Raw genomic sequence first — 16330 nt, forward strand, 5'->3', positions numbered from 1 at the left:
TTCTCTATACTTAGTGTATGTCTCTTTTGATACATATCATAGGGAAACCATATTATTAATGACTAAGTTAAAATAGAAACAAACATTTCTACTTTGATTTTTCCTTCTCCCATTCTATAGATAACAACACAGCAAGCTCCAGATATTTTATGTAAAACAAAAGCATATATACAGGAAAATGAAATTCCAGTCTTGGTGTTCTCATGATTACTTGATGTAAATGTACCCTTACAAAAGCTGTTGTCATTAGATGATGTAGCTGTGGACTTCAGCTGGGAGGACCTGACTTTGGTCAGAGTACCTGATATGGGGATATAATGCTGGAGACCTACAGTAACCTGGTGTTCTTGGGTGATCAAAAGTCACATTAACTTGCTAGGGCCAAATGGTTCATTTTTAGTATATATGTGAATATTTATCAAACTTTCAATTCTATTAGACATGAGTCCAGTCTGTAAGAAGTTTAATTTCTTTTTAACGACAACTTCAACTTGATGATATAACTCCTGAGGCAATTTTATTCTCATTCTTCAAGAATCCAAACCAGCAGGTTGACAAAAGTTCCAAACTATGTTCCACGGACAGGAGACTGTCTTCCCAAACCTGAGGTAATTTTTGTATGTTGATTAAAATCTAGGACAAGAATGTATATCACTATTGGAAGTATGCTCTGTAAATCATCAATTTAAAGTGGGTATTTATAATCCAAACCTGTCACTGGGTACAGTTTTTCATACTTGTAATCCTAGCTATTTAGGAGGCTGAAATCTGAGGATTTTGGTTTGAAGCCAGCAATGGCCAAAAATTCCACATAAGACTCTTATCTCCAATTAACTATTCAAAAACTAGAAGTGGGCCGAGTGCCAGTGGCTCATGGTTGTAATCCTAGCTACTCAGGAGACTGAGATCTGAGGTTTGTGGTTCAAAGCCAGCCTGGGCAGGAACGTCTGTGAAATTCTCATTTCCAATAAACTGCTATAAAACCAGAAGCAGTGCTGTGGCTCAAGTGAGAGAGCACTAGCCTTGAGCTGAACCACTGAGGGAGAATGCCCAGGCCCAGAGTACAAGACTCACAACCGACAAAAGAAAAAAACAAAACTGGAGTAGAACTGGGACTCAAAACCGGTAGAATGCTAGCCTTGAATGAAAGAGCTGATTTCAAGCCACACAACCAGCAAAATAGATCCAAGCCTGGGAGCCAAGGAGCCAGTGAACAATGAGAAATATGATTTAGGAACAACATTCTGAACAGGATATCTGAGATCTTAGACCAATGATTACCCAGTATGAGCAACAGTTCTCCTCTACTTCTTATTATCAGGGCACTGTGTTCCTAAGCCTAAATTGATTGTCATTTGGAGCAAGGTGCAGAACCATGGTTAGGAGTGGCCTCAGACAAGAATTTCACAGGTGAGTTAATTCATCTGGGATAGTGATGTTGGAGCCTGAACCCAGTTGATAAGTTGATCTTGTGCTGTACTGAGCAATAATGTTCCTAATTCCCCTGAGTCCTGTTTGTGGGAGAGAATTAGGTGATCCTTTGTCTCAAACACTTATGAATTAATAATTTGTATGGAGACATACTGTAGAGTTCAAGTTAGGAATTCTCTTTTTGTGGAAATCATACTGAAACAAAAGAAAGAAAATTCAAATGGAGAATATGAGATTTCATTTTCTTTGAAGCTAGGACTATGCAGGTGTAGGAATTGAGTACACCAGAGCTGCTCTCATATGATAAGGAAAGTAGCAATTGGTGATGCACTGAGACTGAGAGTTAGACCAATGCTTTTAGTCTACAGAGAATGATTGAGTAGGAGGTGAGCTGGAATATTTTTGGTCTTCCATGGTTGTGAGGGGATGGAATGCCAGAAAAGGAAATCTGAAGAGACTTTGTCTAAGATGGGGAGAAATGAATTTTAAAATTCCCACAGATACCCAAAGTAATTCTTAGTGAGAATTTAGAATTGAAGAGATGTAATTATAAATCCTTGCTCTCAGGAAACATTACTGCTTAAGCAAAAGCTAAAGGGATGACTAAAACATCCTATGTTCTCCAAATCTACAAAATCATCCTGTTCATCACCTACTGATTGAGAAGCAAAGCAGTAGAATATATAAATTATTTCAATAATATAAAAGAGAACAATGCATTTATTCCCCTGTGATAAAAAAATTGAAAAATCCCAAGAATACAAAAGGCATATGGTAAGTACTCAGCTTAAAACTCTACCATTATGTAGTTGAGTAGTTTGAGTAAAATATTTCCTATGATATAAAAAGAAGAAAAAACAGAAACAGAAAAAAATTCTTTTCCCTTGCAAAATATCACTATTACTTTGTTAATATATTAGAGAGCAAAGCACATATTTCTCATAAATCAATTCTTATTTTGATATTTCAAAATCTCTAACAGGATGGGAGAAATGTTATTGTCTTTATAAAAAGGAATTTGGATCTCTGTTTTTGTCTATTTTTTTCTATGACTCATTTTAGAGTCTAAGAAATGGAAGACATGCTTAAGACCTTCCAGGAAAGTCCAGATAAATGTCTGTATGAAGTAGCAATCACAAATTCTACCACAGTGGAGGAAAGCGTGAGATTAGTAACAACTTTGTTTGCGCTCCACACATATACCAGAGCTTATTAGGATTAAGGAGAACTCTTTAGGCATGAGGGCTGAAGATTTCATTGAGTGTCAGAACATGCTTCGCTATAGTGAGCCTGAGGAGATGCATGCTTACGATAGGCCTGGTGTGTTTCGTGTAGTTGAAGAATCCATCAGGTATTTGGGGAGTCCAAATGAGCTGCCATATTTTGAATATGGTGGAGAAGAGAAAGTACTAAATTCATAGACTGTATTCTTTAAATGTAATTGGGTTTGTGTAGGAGAACCCTCCTATAACCATAACAAAGAAATTCTTCAGGGTGGAAGGAATATACCTGAATGTACTGCATGTGAAAAGGCATTCTACTTAAGACCTACAGTCACTACATATCACAAAATACACACTAGACAGCATCTCTATATATGTAGTAAATGGGGAAATTTTTTTGTAAGGAATTAAACCCTACGGAAGCTCAGAGCAATTATTCAGAGAAGTCCAATGAGCATAAACAATGTACAAAAGCTACCTCTCAGAAGTCAGACCTGACTTTCCAACCTCAAACACCCACAGAAGAGAAACCCTATGAAAATGAGGAATGTAAGAAATTTTCCACCCATAAGTCAGCTCTCAGCACGCATCAGAGAACTGACACAGAAGAGAAACCTCGGAATGTGGCTTAGATACTTGGCCAAGCTTTCTGGGGCCCTGAAGCCCCCACACAGTCCCGGTGGCCTGAACAGCAGAATCTAAGCCTCTGGATTGGTCACTCACCTGGGTAGGAATGAATTAGCCAGTGTTGGATGGGCAGAAGTTACAGCACTTGATTAGGAGAAAGTTACCTTGGTGGTCCTCTGGCGACTCCATTGTAGGACCATGGGCTAAGGCCTGGAGCAGCTGGTCAGTACCCTGTCTGAAGTGGAGGGGGAGCATATCTACTGGGGAACCTATCCCAGGTTTTGTGCACCAAATGTAAGAATCTGTCATGACCATCACAGGGGACCATGGGGGGGCAGGCACAGGAGAAAGAATATTATAAGGTTTATTAGAGGGGCTATATCTGTTGTAAGTAAATCATCCAAAAGCCACATTTTAAAATATAGAGTATTGGAGTCTTTATTATACAGTGAACAGGCTACAGGCCACCAGTTGTTACAAAGGCCTACAGCACGCAAATACACATAACCCAGCTAGGAAACATGCTAAAGAGGAAAGTAATAGCAAGAACAATACCAACAAGCCAATTCAGCTCCAATGGAGAGCTGAATTGGGGCTCCATGATGACTGGAGATAAGCCAGGAGATGGGACACATGACAGGATCAGAGACACATGACAGGATCAGAGACACAAGTGGCATGGAGTCCAGCGGCTAGGCTGGTCCAGGCCTAAAATATGTTGGCACAGAGGGCAGATCCTCAGAAAATTCCCAGTCCCTGATTCAGTAACCTATCAGCCAAGTGCCTGCCCATGCCTCCAGGGGTCTGCGCATGCCTATTACTTGCTAGGCAGGCAATGGGGGTGGGCCAGGGGTCCTTCCCCCAGCATGAAGATAATATGCCAGACCCTACCATCCACCATGTGGCCCATATGGCGCTGGCCAGACGTGGCCTCCTTACTTCTTATCTCCTCAGGAAAGAGAGCAGTTGGCATATACTCCTATCCAGGTTGAAGGAGCGTCTAGGGGAGAAAGTGAGAGCTGAAGTGAGTGAGGTAAGTGCTTGCTAGGTAGGTCTGAGTGAAGGGATGGAGTGGCCAGCTGTTTTGAAGGAATTCAAGGGCAGGAAGTGAAGTGGATTCTGAGATGGGGCCCAAACTGGTATGATTCCATTTTGAGCTTTGCCTTTGTTTTAGGAATTTTAGACTTGATAGGCCTAGTTCCTGTGTAGTAGGAAGACCCCCTACTCAGGCAGGCAAGCCCACCTAGTCATCCAGAGTGACAGAGCCCACCGCAACAAAGTTGATATTAAAGAAGCAACTTTATTGAGAAGGTTCCTTCACTGACCAGCCAGGGCCGCAGCACAGGCTCGGGAGCTGATACTGCGACCCCGAATGGCCCACGTGCTTAGGTTTTTAAAGGCAAAAATCAGAAGGTGAAGCCTGGTCACATAGGCGACCAATGAGATTTTCACACACCCCAAAGACTGCACAGTCATATCAGACCACACGCAGGTGGCCAGTGAGGTTACACTTTGTCACATAATGGCTGTTTAAACCAGCCTATCACTTTTGGTTTAAATGACTCGCGAATTCAATGGTAAAGCGGAGCTTAAGGTAAACATACACAAGGGAGTTTAGTGGAGTTTAACATAAGCATGTGAAAAAGGTAGAGTTTATAGTAAACTCGCGATGTCACCAGCATGCCAGCCAGCATGCCAGCATGAGCCAGATTACTGGCTACCTGTTTAATCAGTCAGTCTTTTTTTTTTTTTTGGTCAGCCGTGGGGCTTGAACTCTGGGCCTGGGCGCTGTCCCTCAGCTCTTCAGCTCAAGGTGAGCGCTCTACCACTTGAACTACGGTGCCACTTCCAGTTTTCTGGTGGTTTATTGGAGATAGGAGTCTCAAGGTCTCTTCTGCATGGGCTGGCTTTGAACCGCGATCCTCAGATCTCAGCCTCCTGAGTAGCTAGGATTACAGGTGTGAGCCACCAGTGCCCGGCTAATCGGTCAGTCTTTAACAAAACAATGAAGGTGGGTTAAGTTAAGGGGAGGGGGACCTAGAAGCATTCTTTTCATTTCAAGAACTTGGCTGCTTGGAGCCAAGGTTTTTGTTTTTTTCTATAATCCCTAAAACAAAAACAAAACCTGTAAAGTAGCAGGGCCTAGTTCACCTGGAATGAAGAAAATTCATCTGGTCCCTCTCCCCTTAACAACCTAACCCACTCTTGATTGTTCAGTTAAAGACTGACCCATAAGGGGCTGGGAAGGTGGCTCAGTGGTAGAGCACTTGCCTTGCATGCCTGAGGCCCTGGGTTCGATTCCTCAGTACCACATAAGCAAAAAGAAAAAAGCTGGAAGTGGCACTGTGGTTCAAGTGGTGGAGCGATAGCCTTGAGCTGAAGAGCTGAGGGACAGTGCCCAGGCCCAGAGTTCAGGTCTCACGACTGGACCAAAAAAAAAAAAAAAAAACACTGACCCATAAAACAGGTTGTAATCTGGCTCCAACTGGCAATATCATATGCTTATGGTAAACCCTTACTTTTGCACATGCTTACAGTAAACTCTGCCTATTGGCCACCAGTGTGTGGTCTGGTATGTTTGTACAATCCTTTGTGTGTGTTACGATCCCATTGGTCAGCTGCTTGTGACCAGGCTCACCCTCATGGATTTTGCCTTTAAAACCCAAAGAATGGGGGCCGCTTGGGGTTGCAGTATCAGCTCCCGCAGTTGCTTGGGCCCTGACTGGTCTGTGTAGGAACCTTCTCAATAAAGTTGCTTCTTTGTTAACAACTTCGTTGTGGTGGGCTCTGTCACTTTGGACGATTAGGTGGGCTTGCCTGCCTGAGTAGGCCTCCTACTATAGGAGGCCCCGGGTCTAGGTTGAGCTGAGGACCAAATGTGTGGATAATACTAACAGATACCAGTTATACATTTTCCTGAATTGTTAGTGGCAAGAGATATTTTTGCCAAGCTTACTCCTGCAGATGACTAAGATTTCAGACAAACTTTTAAGCAAATTACCTTAGCTTGGCAACATTTTTCCAGGGTCAGCTGCTCTTGACCAGGCTCAACCTCATATTAGCATATTAAATACTTCTATTGAAGAATGCTGGGTGGGGATTCCCTGGAGCCCAGCCAGTAACTGACTTTACTTTTTGTCCCAATTGTCTAGAGCATTTTACATATCAATTGACCTTTGAATACCTTCAGTTGGATGGGGCTACTCTGTCTACTCACCTGGCAGCCTGACTTTCTTTTGCCAATTTTAGTTGGGAGCACTTTACAATTTTTAAACTGCTAAGATTAGCTAGTTGTTTTGAACCAGGTCCTCAGCTTCCTGCACACTCTCAGAGTATGCAGAGTAGGACACAGCACATAGCAGGATCTGGTTTCCCCCATAGAGAAGACACAAGACCAAATAGAAGAGGTTCAAGACCAAGACAAACACAGAAAAAAGCCAGCTAAGGTCAGGCAGACCCCAACACAACCATATCCAGAATTCTCTTCTGTATGAGAGCACTTTTGGTGGGAGTTGATCCACAGATCTTCCCGCTAGAGGTTGCAGAATTCTCCACAGTATGAGAGTCTGCTGAGTGAGTGACTCCCACTCAGGGCCACCAAAACCTCTCAGCACCCTCCAATGGGAGAGCACATGTCCCTTTACCACTTCAATTTACAGATGGACTGTGTAGTCTCAGGTTTCAGAAAAATACATAAACAAAATATAGGACAAAGAAACAGTTCCAGAAGATTTCTTTTTTAATTTTTTTTTGTTTGGGTCTGGTCGTGGGTCGTCCTGAACTCTGGGCCTGGGCGCTGTCCTTCAGCTCTTCAGCTCAAAGCTAGCGCTCTACCACTTGAGCCACAGCACCACTTCTGGCTTTTTTCTTTTTGCTTATGTGGTGCTGAGGAATCGAACCCAGGGCCTCATGCATGCAAGACAAGCGCTCTACCACTGAGCCACCTTCCCAGCCCCTTCCAGAAGATTTCTAAGCCACTCCAAAAAGATGTTTGGATGAAATTTCAAGCATTGATGAGTTGGCTGTCAGAGTGGCGCAAAGACTACTGGGCCCTGGAACTTCACAGGGGTGGCATACCTCTCCTGTATGGGTTTCCTTCCCTTGGCAGCCGGCCCACCAAGACCATCCACCAGTGGCTTCAAGGAGCCCCGATGCCCTCCTTGGCACTGGGATCCCCAATGAGACCCCATCTGTTGTAAGGTGAAATGATCCCAGAAGGCACATTTTGGAAGATGGGATATTGGAGTCTTTATTACACCACTAGCAGTCAGCAGGCAGCCCATTGTTATGAATGCCTACAGGCCCCAAAATACACATAATATGGCTAGGAAATAGGCCAGAGAGAAATGAAAAAAAAAACAATACCAACAAACCAATTCACCTCCCATGGAGAGCTGAATTGGGACACCATGATACCTGGAGATGAGCCAGGAGACAGGACAAAGGACACAATCATGGAGACACAGGTGGTATGGACTAAAGAAGGTTCTAACGGGGGGGGGGGGGGGGGGGGAGGTGGGGGGTGGGGTTGGGGGGGCAGGCCCAACGGAAATTCTTAGTCCCAGGCTGACAGGTTCAGTAACCTATACCTATCAGCCAAGTGCCTGTCCCTGCCTCCAAGGATCACCTGGACAAGCCTACTCACGGGAGATGGGGCATTTCCTAAAACAGAGAATAATAGTGTCTCAAGGTGTAGAGTGAAGGACTAAGCTAATTCCATTCTAAAAGCAAGCCATGATTTCCTGTAAAACTGGCCTCAGGTTGAACTTAAGGGACAAAACAGTTATTGGAAAAACCAGTCCTCGAAAGGTTATCAGAAAGCTTGCAATCAAAACTGCAATTATACCCCTAGCAACCGTCAGTTAGACAAGGGTTGAGAAAAACACAACCCCAGTTACTGGAAAATGGGCGGGATGGTCAGATTCCTCGTAGAAGAGGCTGTAGAGTCAGGGCCACCTAACCCAACCACAGGAGCCGCCCTAAACAGTAAACTCCTGGCCACAACTGATAAACAGTTTAAAAATATATTGTTGCCTGCATTCCTGTGGTCAGTCTTATGTATCCCAACTAATGATCTGCTTGCTATGTATGATTTAACCAATCCTGTAACTACTAAGTTGGAAAGCCCCTACCTTTACTGGAAATGATTATGCCCCTAACCAATGAGCCTACCCTGAAATTTGCTCTCGAAATGCTGACCAATTATGTAGAAACTCACGAACCTTAAACTCCCTCCTATATGCTGGAAACCCTATAACAACCCTGCTGAACATGTGGTCGGGGCTCACAACTCTGACCCACTGCATTGGTGACAATTGTGAGTCCAGGCTCAAGTTTGCAAATAAAGAACTCTTTTGCTGTTTGCATTGGTCGTGGTCTCTGGGGGTTGCTTGGGGGTCTTGAGTTTGAGTCTAATATAGAGTAGTACCACTGTTGAGTGGAAAATATCAAGGAGAGACCTCAAATCCTGAGTTCAGTCCCCAGTATTGGCAATAATAACAATAACAACAACAACAACAACAACAACAATAACAATAATAATAATAAATGTGTTACCAGCTGAACTCCTTTGAATAAATGGGATGTTGTGATTCATACATATAATTCCAGCTATATGAGAGGCCTAGTAGGAGTACTTCAGAATGTTAACCAGCCCTTTTTTATAGAACACAGTTTATAGAAGACAGATGGGAAAGGGAATGACTCCCAAATGGCCATGTGTGTGTATATGTGTGTATTTTTGCCTGTGTCTATGTGTATGTTTCTGTGTCTGTCAGTATGGTGTAAAAATAGAAGAGCCAAGGCTACATGTGACTGCCAATCTCCCTATTTTTTGCAAAGGTTCTATAGAAGAGGCAGTGGAGTGAACAGGGCAACTGGTAGGAATAAGCTAGCAATAGCAAATCTTGCTATGTAAATCCACTGTCTTTTTCTTATAGATGTAGACATGGCCAGAACTTAAAGACTCTGTTGGAAAAAAAAATATTGGAATTATGGTAGACCTCGGAAGCCTGAGGTGAGACTCTGAGTGAAACCTCTTTTTCCTAAAGAGAAAAGATTCCTTCAGCTTGCCCCTGAGGGCTCATGTTTTTATTCTTAGCTTCTCCAGAGGCCAAGATTTGAGAATCTTGGTTTGAAGCTAGCCTTGGCAGAAAAGTTAGTACATATATTTCCAATTGACCACCTAAAAATTGTGAAGTGGAGCTGTAGCTCAAGTGGTACTAGTGTTAGTTTAAAAAAATAGCTGCAAGCTGGGCGCCGGTGGCTCACACCTGTAATCCTAGCTACTCAGGAGGCTGAGATCTGAGGATTGTGGTTCAAAGCCTGCTGGGGTAGGAAAGTCAGTGAAACTCTTATCTCTAATAAACCACCAGAAAAACCGGAAGTGGCACTGTAGCTCAAGTGGTAGAGCGCTAGCCTTGAGCTAAAGAGCTGAGGGACAGTGCTCAGGCCCAGAGTTCAAGGCCCATGGCTGGCAAAAAATAAAAAAATAGCCGGGGGCGGGGCTGAGAAGGTGGCTCAGTGGTAAAGCCCTTCCCTTTCATGAATGAGGCCCTGGATTCTATTCCTCAGCACCACATAAGAGGAAAAAATAGCCAGACATGGTGCTGTGGCTCAAGTAGTAGAGCGCTAGCCTTGAGCTGAAGAGCTGAGGGACAGCGCCCAGGCCCAAAGTTTAGGCCCCACAACCGGACCCCCCCCCCAAAAAAATAGCTGGGAGCCAGGGGCTCAAGCCTATAATCCTACCTACTCAGGAGGCTGAGATCTAAAGATCATGGTTCAAAGCCAGCCTGGGAAGGAAAGTCCATGAAATTCTTATCTACAACAAACCACTAGAAAACTGGAAGTAGTGCAGTGGCTCATGCAGTAGAGCACTTGCTTTGAGCTGAAGAGTCCAGGGACAGCATTCAAGCCCAGAGTTCAAGCCCTATGACCACCACCACCAACAACAAAAAAGATAAAAGGTCAAGGATGACACTCAGGTCCTGAGTTCAAGACCTAGGTTTGGCACAAGAAAAAAAGAGTTCTTCATAAACAACTTCTTTTAATTCAAGCAAACAGTTCAGGCCTTATTAGGGATGACTGGGTTATATAGGATTTGGATTCCTGGTCTTGGTTTACTAAGCACTTCCTGCGGTAACACAAACATGTTTTTAAACTCCTACAGGATGTATTTAATTACTTAACCATATAATGGCATCCATGTTGGTTCTAGGAATTCCAAACGTAGTTAATATTTCTGTGTATATATAGATGGAAATGTTTTACTCTAACATTCCATAAAATATCTGATCCTCTACATTATTTTCAAAAGGGTTAAAAAAGTTCCTTCTTTTTCTTTTTTCTGGTCATGGGGCTTGAACTCTGGACCTCGGCACTGTACTTCAGCTCTTCATCTCAAGGCAAGTGCTCTACCGCTTGAGCCACAGCACCACCTTCAGTTTTCTGGTGGTTAATTGGAGATAAGAGTCTCACAAACCTTTGTGTCTGGGCTGGCTTTGAACCATGATCTTCAGATCTCAGCCTCATTAGTAGCTAGGATTACAGGCATGAACCATTGTTCCCCGACAGTATTTTATTTTGTAAAAGCCATTTTTCATGAGCCCAACCTCTAAAAGTATTATTCTTTGATTCACCAAAAATAAGAATTCTAACTGTGCACTGTGCAGCATTAAAGCCATCCTCTGAGACATTTAAAATTTTTTAAACAAAAATGGATAAAGTGTAATAGTATGTGGTGAGATCTTCTGGGTAGCGAATTTTCCCTTTTTTATCTTCTGAATTTGATTTTTTAAAGTAGTATGGGCATGCTCCACAATGCCCTGTCCTTGTGGATTATAGGGGATACCTATGGTAAGAGTAATATGTAGTTGTGAGCACAATGTTTTAAAGGCTTGAGAAATACAAGTAGGACCATTATGTTTTAATTTGTAGGGGCAAATCCATAAAGGCAATAGCTCAAATAAATGTTTAGTAATATCTCTATAAGCCTTTCCTGTGTGATAGGAGGCAAGAAGTAATCTAGAGTAAGTATCTAAAGAAACATGAATATAGGATAAGTAGCCAAAAGAGGGAACATGAGTCACATCCATTTGCCATAGCTGCCCCTGCAGAAGACCCTGTGGGTTAACTAACCCCAATGGTGTGGGAAGCATGTGCCAGTGGATAACAGGCACATTGGCAAACTATTGCACAGGCTTGTTTATGAGTTAATCTAAACTGCTTACAAAGGGCAGCTGCATTTTGATGAATTTTTGATGGGCCTCAAGTGCTGCATCAACAGGGGATTGAATAAGTATCACCAACCGAGTTAATTTATCAGCCAGGGCATTGCCAAATGTTAAAGATCCAGGTAAAAGAGAATGAGAGCATACATGGCAAATAAATACAGGAGCTGTGTACTATAAAAGTTGCTGTTGGAGGGTAGTAAAAAGATGTAACAGTTCCTCATTTGAGATGAGAATAATGGCATCACAAATGTGTTTTATAACAGAAACAACATACTGACAATCTGAGTACAAATTTATAGCAAAAGGGTACTGTTGTAAAGCCAAAGTATCAGAAAATACCTCCACCCTTTGTGCAAAAGTGTTGTACCTGGATGGTGGAAGTGTGATGTGGGGATTCCAATACGAGCTCCACCTTTTTATTTTTAGACTCACCAATAAACATATTGGGGACATTAGCAATGGGCTTAGAATAAATAAAGGAAGGGCTGGGGAAATGGCTCAGTGGTAGAGTGCTTGACTTGCATGCATGAGGCTCTGGTTCATTTCCTCAGCACCACATAAGCAGAAAAAGTTGGAAGTGGCACTGTGGCTTAAGTGGTAGAGCACTAACCTGGAGCTTAAGAGCTGAGGAACAGTGCGCAGGCCCAAGTTTGGCCCCATGACAGACAAAAAGAAAGAATAAATAAAGGAGCAGGCAGTAATAAAATGATCTCCCCAAAATGTAATGGTGATGTAGGCAAGTGAAAAAGTACTTGCCCAGAAAAATTGGCCATAGCCATTTGTCATTTTAAGGAGGTCTGTAATAGGCTATTAAACTCCATTCTAGTTATGTGCAGGCCCAAGGCATTAGGCTCATGCCCAGTCAATTGAATAAAATTCCTATGTCCCTTAGAAATAAGTAAGGAAATTGAAGCAATTAAAGGGTTAATGAAATTTTTGGAATGCAAGGCCAAAAATATCCATTTAATGGGAGTATCCTGCCAAAGGACAGCAATAGGGAATTTACTAGGATTTAAAATATATAAAACAATTGTTTGGATCTATGTGGACAAGTGGGCCTCACCAATTTGTACATTTAACAACTTTTTTAAAAAGTTGGGTGTGGTATTTGAACTCTTTCTGGGTGCTGTCGCTGAGCTCTTCAGCTCAAAGCTAGTGCTTGAGCCACAGCGACAATTCCAGCTTTTTTTTTGCTTATGTGGTGCTGAGGAATCAAACCCAGGGCCTCATGAATGCAAGGCAAGCACTCTACCACTGAGCCACATTCCCAACCCCCATTTAACAACTTTTAGGGCTTTAACAACTTTAGGCATTGGGGAGGCTGAGTTAGAGTCATCCTGTAAAATCTGAAAAAGAGATTGTAACAGCTTTGAATTAATTCGTAATGAGGGGAGAATCCAATTGATGTCTCCCAATAACTTTTGAAAATCACTCAGTAGCCAGGCGCTGGTGGCTCACGCCTGTAATCCTAGCTACTCAGGAGGCTGAGATCTGAGGATCACGGTTCAAAGCCAGCCTGGGCAGGAGAGACCATGAGACTCTTATCTCTAATAAACCACCAGAAAATCGGAAGTGGCGCTGTAGCTCAAGTGGTAGAGCATTCACCTTGAGCTGAAGAGCTGAGGGACAGCACCGAGGCCCAGAGTTCAAGCCCCACGACCGACAAAAAAAAAAAAAAGAAAAGAAAAGAAAATCACTCAGTGTTTGTAATTGCTCAGTCCTTATTTTTAGTTTTTGGAGAGTAACTTTGCTGTGGAAGATGTGATAACGTAGATATGAAAGAGGATGTTGTCTCTGAACTTTTCAGGGGGCATAATCAGGTCATACAGCCATAAAGACTGTTGTATAAATTAAAAAATTAGGTCAACTTGTTTTTTATTTGATACTCCAATCATGATATCATACATGTAATGGATTATATAGGCAGAGGTGTACTTTTTACATGGGCTGTATGGCTTTGTCCACATAGGGTTGGCATTCCATGGGGCTGTTGGCCATTTTCTGAGGCAGCACTGTCCATTTATATTTGTCATAGGGCTTAATCATATTGATGCTGAGAACAGAAAAAGCAAATATTTTCCCATTCCCTGTATAAAGAAGTATGGTTAAAAAAATAAAAACAACAACAATCCGTTCACTCCAATAACATAGAGAAAAAGATAATGGAATAGCTGTTGGTGAGGGCAAGCCAGGTTGCAAGGCACCTATAGAAAACAGCTTTATTATTCTCTCACAAGTCCTGAAGAAGTCTCCATTTCCCTAGTTTTTAAAAAAATTATAAAGACAGAGATGTTTCAGGAACTAGTGGAAGGCTTAATGGGGCCTTGTGACAACTGATTATGAACTAGACCCTTGGCAGCTTTAAGTTTTTTAGTTTTTTAAGGCAAGGGCCACTCAATGACCCATAGAGGTGTTGAGGTCTTTCAACGTATAGGTTTTGTATGTAGAGCTGCCATTATCAGTGTGGCCCTGTGGAAAACCTAAGCCCTGTCTGTCTGAATTTACAACAGGCTGGTGAGGTTGAACCTTCCTTTCCCTTGTGGAACATTTTATCATACCCTTGATTAAGTATTTGTTGAGTAACAACTGGGCTGGGACTGTTGATGGAAGCACCCATCAGAGACAACTCGTTCTGGCCCCACAGATTTACTGGAAGATCAGGCAAAACAAAGGGTTGAAAGACACCCAGATGACCTTCCTTGGTCAGCCACCACAGCATGGCAGAACATTTTTGAGTAACTTTGGACATGCCTGTACCCTGCAGCAGGGTGAGGGTATCTTCTTTTGGTCAGGAGGGAGGCCATTGTAGGCCAGGTATAATAGAAACATTAGCTCCAGTGCCAATTACGCCTGTAAAAAGCTTCCTTCCTATATAGAGTTCTAACTTAAGTTGCTCTTGTCCAATTTTTGAAGTGAAAGGCCTTATCTGTGGAGCCAAAGCCTCCATCTTCCCTGTTAGGTTGAAGAGACTTATTAGAAGGAGAAACTAAAGAAAGCAAATCAATTGAGCAATGGGAGTATGAGCAGGAAAAAGCAAGGTTCCTTTTTTTAAGCCATCCATAATTTTAATCTCTCTGATATAATCATTATCAATACTCCAGGGTAAACAATCAGTCCTTTTATAGTCCAGCTAGACTTGCTCAACACCTGTCCCAGGTAGCAAAGGTCCCAGACCCCTGTAGGAATGGCAACTGGAGTTCTCCTCCCAAATACAGCCTCTGTTGTTTGACTCCATCTTGTAAAACAGGAAAATGTTGGAAATCCCCAGTATCCTCCCACCACATCTTAAGCAGTCAGAATAGATGATTGTACTGCAGACATAGGAGTCTGAATTAAGATCAGGTGGTAATTGCCTTCCCTTATATCATAGGGAAAGTAGCTCTCACAGGGATAGGCATAGGAGTGGCTGTGGCCTTGGAGGGTTTTTGTCTTTTTTTGTAGGTTGTGGGTCTTGAACTCTGGGTTTGGGCACTATCTGTGTGCTCTTCAGCTCAAGGTGAGCACTCTACCACTGGAGCCAAAGCACCACTTCTGGTTTTCTAGTAGTTTATTGGAGATAAGAGTCTCACAGATTTTCCTGCCCAGGCTGGCTTTGAACCATGATCCTCAGATCTCAGCCTCCTGAGTAGCTAGGATTATAGGTGTGAGACACTGGCACCCAGCTCTTTGTCTTCTTTACAGAGTGTCAAAACTCTGACACAGATTTCTAATGTTTCTAACACTTCCACAGTAAGGCTGACAATCCTCTCTCTCCACATCTGATGTACAAAGGAGGGACTCTTTATTCTTCCCCTCAGACAAGGATTTTATAGAAATAATTTCAATCTGGTGATTGGGACCAAGACTCTCTCGAATTATATTGCAAACAGAAAATGTCTGAGGAGAGATAGCCATGTTATCCTCTGATTTTTATATGATTTTTAAAATTCGTGATCTACCTTTTGCCATATAGCCAAATCCACTGTTCCCTCTTTGGGGAACCATGGGCAGAGATCCTCCACAACCTCAAAAGATTCCTCTAGCCCATTTGAACTAATCTTGCAGCCTTTTTGCCTCACACGGGCCAAGAAGGCCATCACAGTCACCTTTCTTTGCTGTGTTTCATGGACTTTCCTGCCCAGGCTGGCTTTGAAGTGGGATCTTCAGGTCTCAGCCTCCTGCGTAGTTATGATTACAGGCATGAGCCACCACTGCCCGGCTTTGTTTTGCTTTCTAATTTTTTTTATTGTAAATGTGATGTTCAGAGTAGTCATAGTTACATAGTCATGCAGTGTACATTTCTTTTTGAACTGTGCTATTATTTTTTATTTTAGGTGTGCAAATTAGTTTCATTTAGCACTTTCAAAATATATGTATTTACTTTAATCAGATTAACTCATTCTGGGGTCATCTCTTCACTTGTTCACACCCTCCTTCCCCACTTCTATCATTCAACTAATTTCAGTGAGTTCCTGTATGCAGTCTTCATACTTTAGAATCCTGTATATCAGTGTTATTCAGTATCTGTCATTCCTGTTCCTTCTATTACTCCACCTTGGCATCCTGAGATAGATTGGATATTATAATTTTGGGTTAAGGATGTGATTATACATACATACATACATACACACACACACACACACACACACACACACACACACACACAGGAATGCATATGTATATTTTTAGGACTCCATTCCATATTTTCTTTTGGTTGTGGGGCTTGAACTCTGGGCCTGGGTGCTGTAGCTGAACTCTTCACCTCAAGGTAAGCACTCTACCACTTGAGCCACAGTGCCACTTCTGGTTTTCTGGTGCTTACTTGGAATAAGAGTCTCA

The 16330-nt window shown here is 42.5% G+C and overlaps 1 protein-coding gene across 1 annotated transcript in view; it reads right to left on the reverse strand.

Annotated features, from left to right (window-relative positions):
- Positions 1–13450: 13450 nt before the first annotated feature.
- The window catches only part of LOC138831369 (zinc finger protein 665-like), a 52127-nt gene continuing 49247 nt past the window's right edge, over positions 13451–16330 (reverse strand). Inside the window, exon 9 of the mRNA XM_070028484.1 lies at positions 13451–13565. Coding sequence (XP_069884585.1) covers positions 13451–13565 — 115 coding nt within the window. The remainder of the gene's footprint in view (positions 13566–16330) is intronic.

This window comes from Dipodomys merriami, unplaced genomic scaffold (genome assembly GCF_024711535.1).
Source record: "Dipodomys merriami isolate MVZ:Mamm:240054 unplaced genomic scaffold, mDipMer1.0.p SCAF_194, whole genome shotgun sequence".
NCBI lineage: Eukaryota > Metazoa > Chordata > Mammalia > Rodentia > Heteromyidae > Dipodomys > Dipodomys merriami.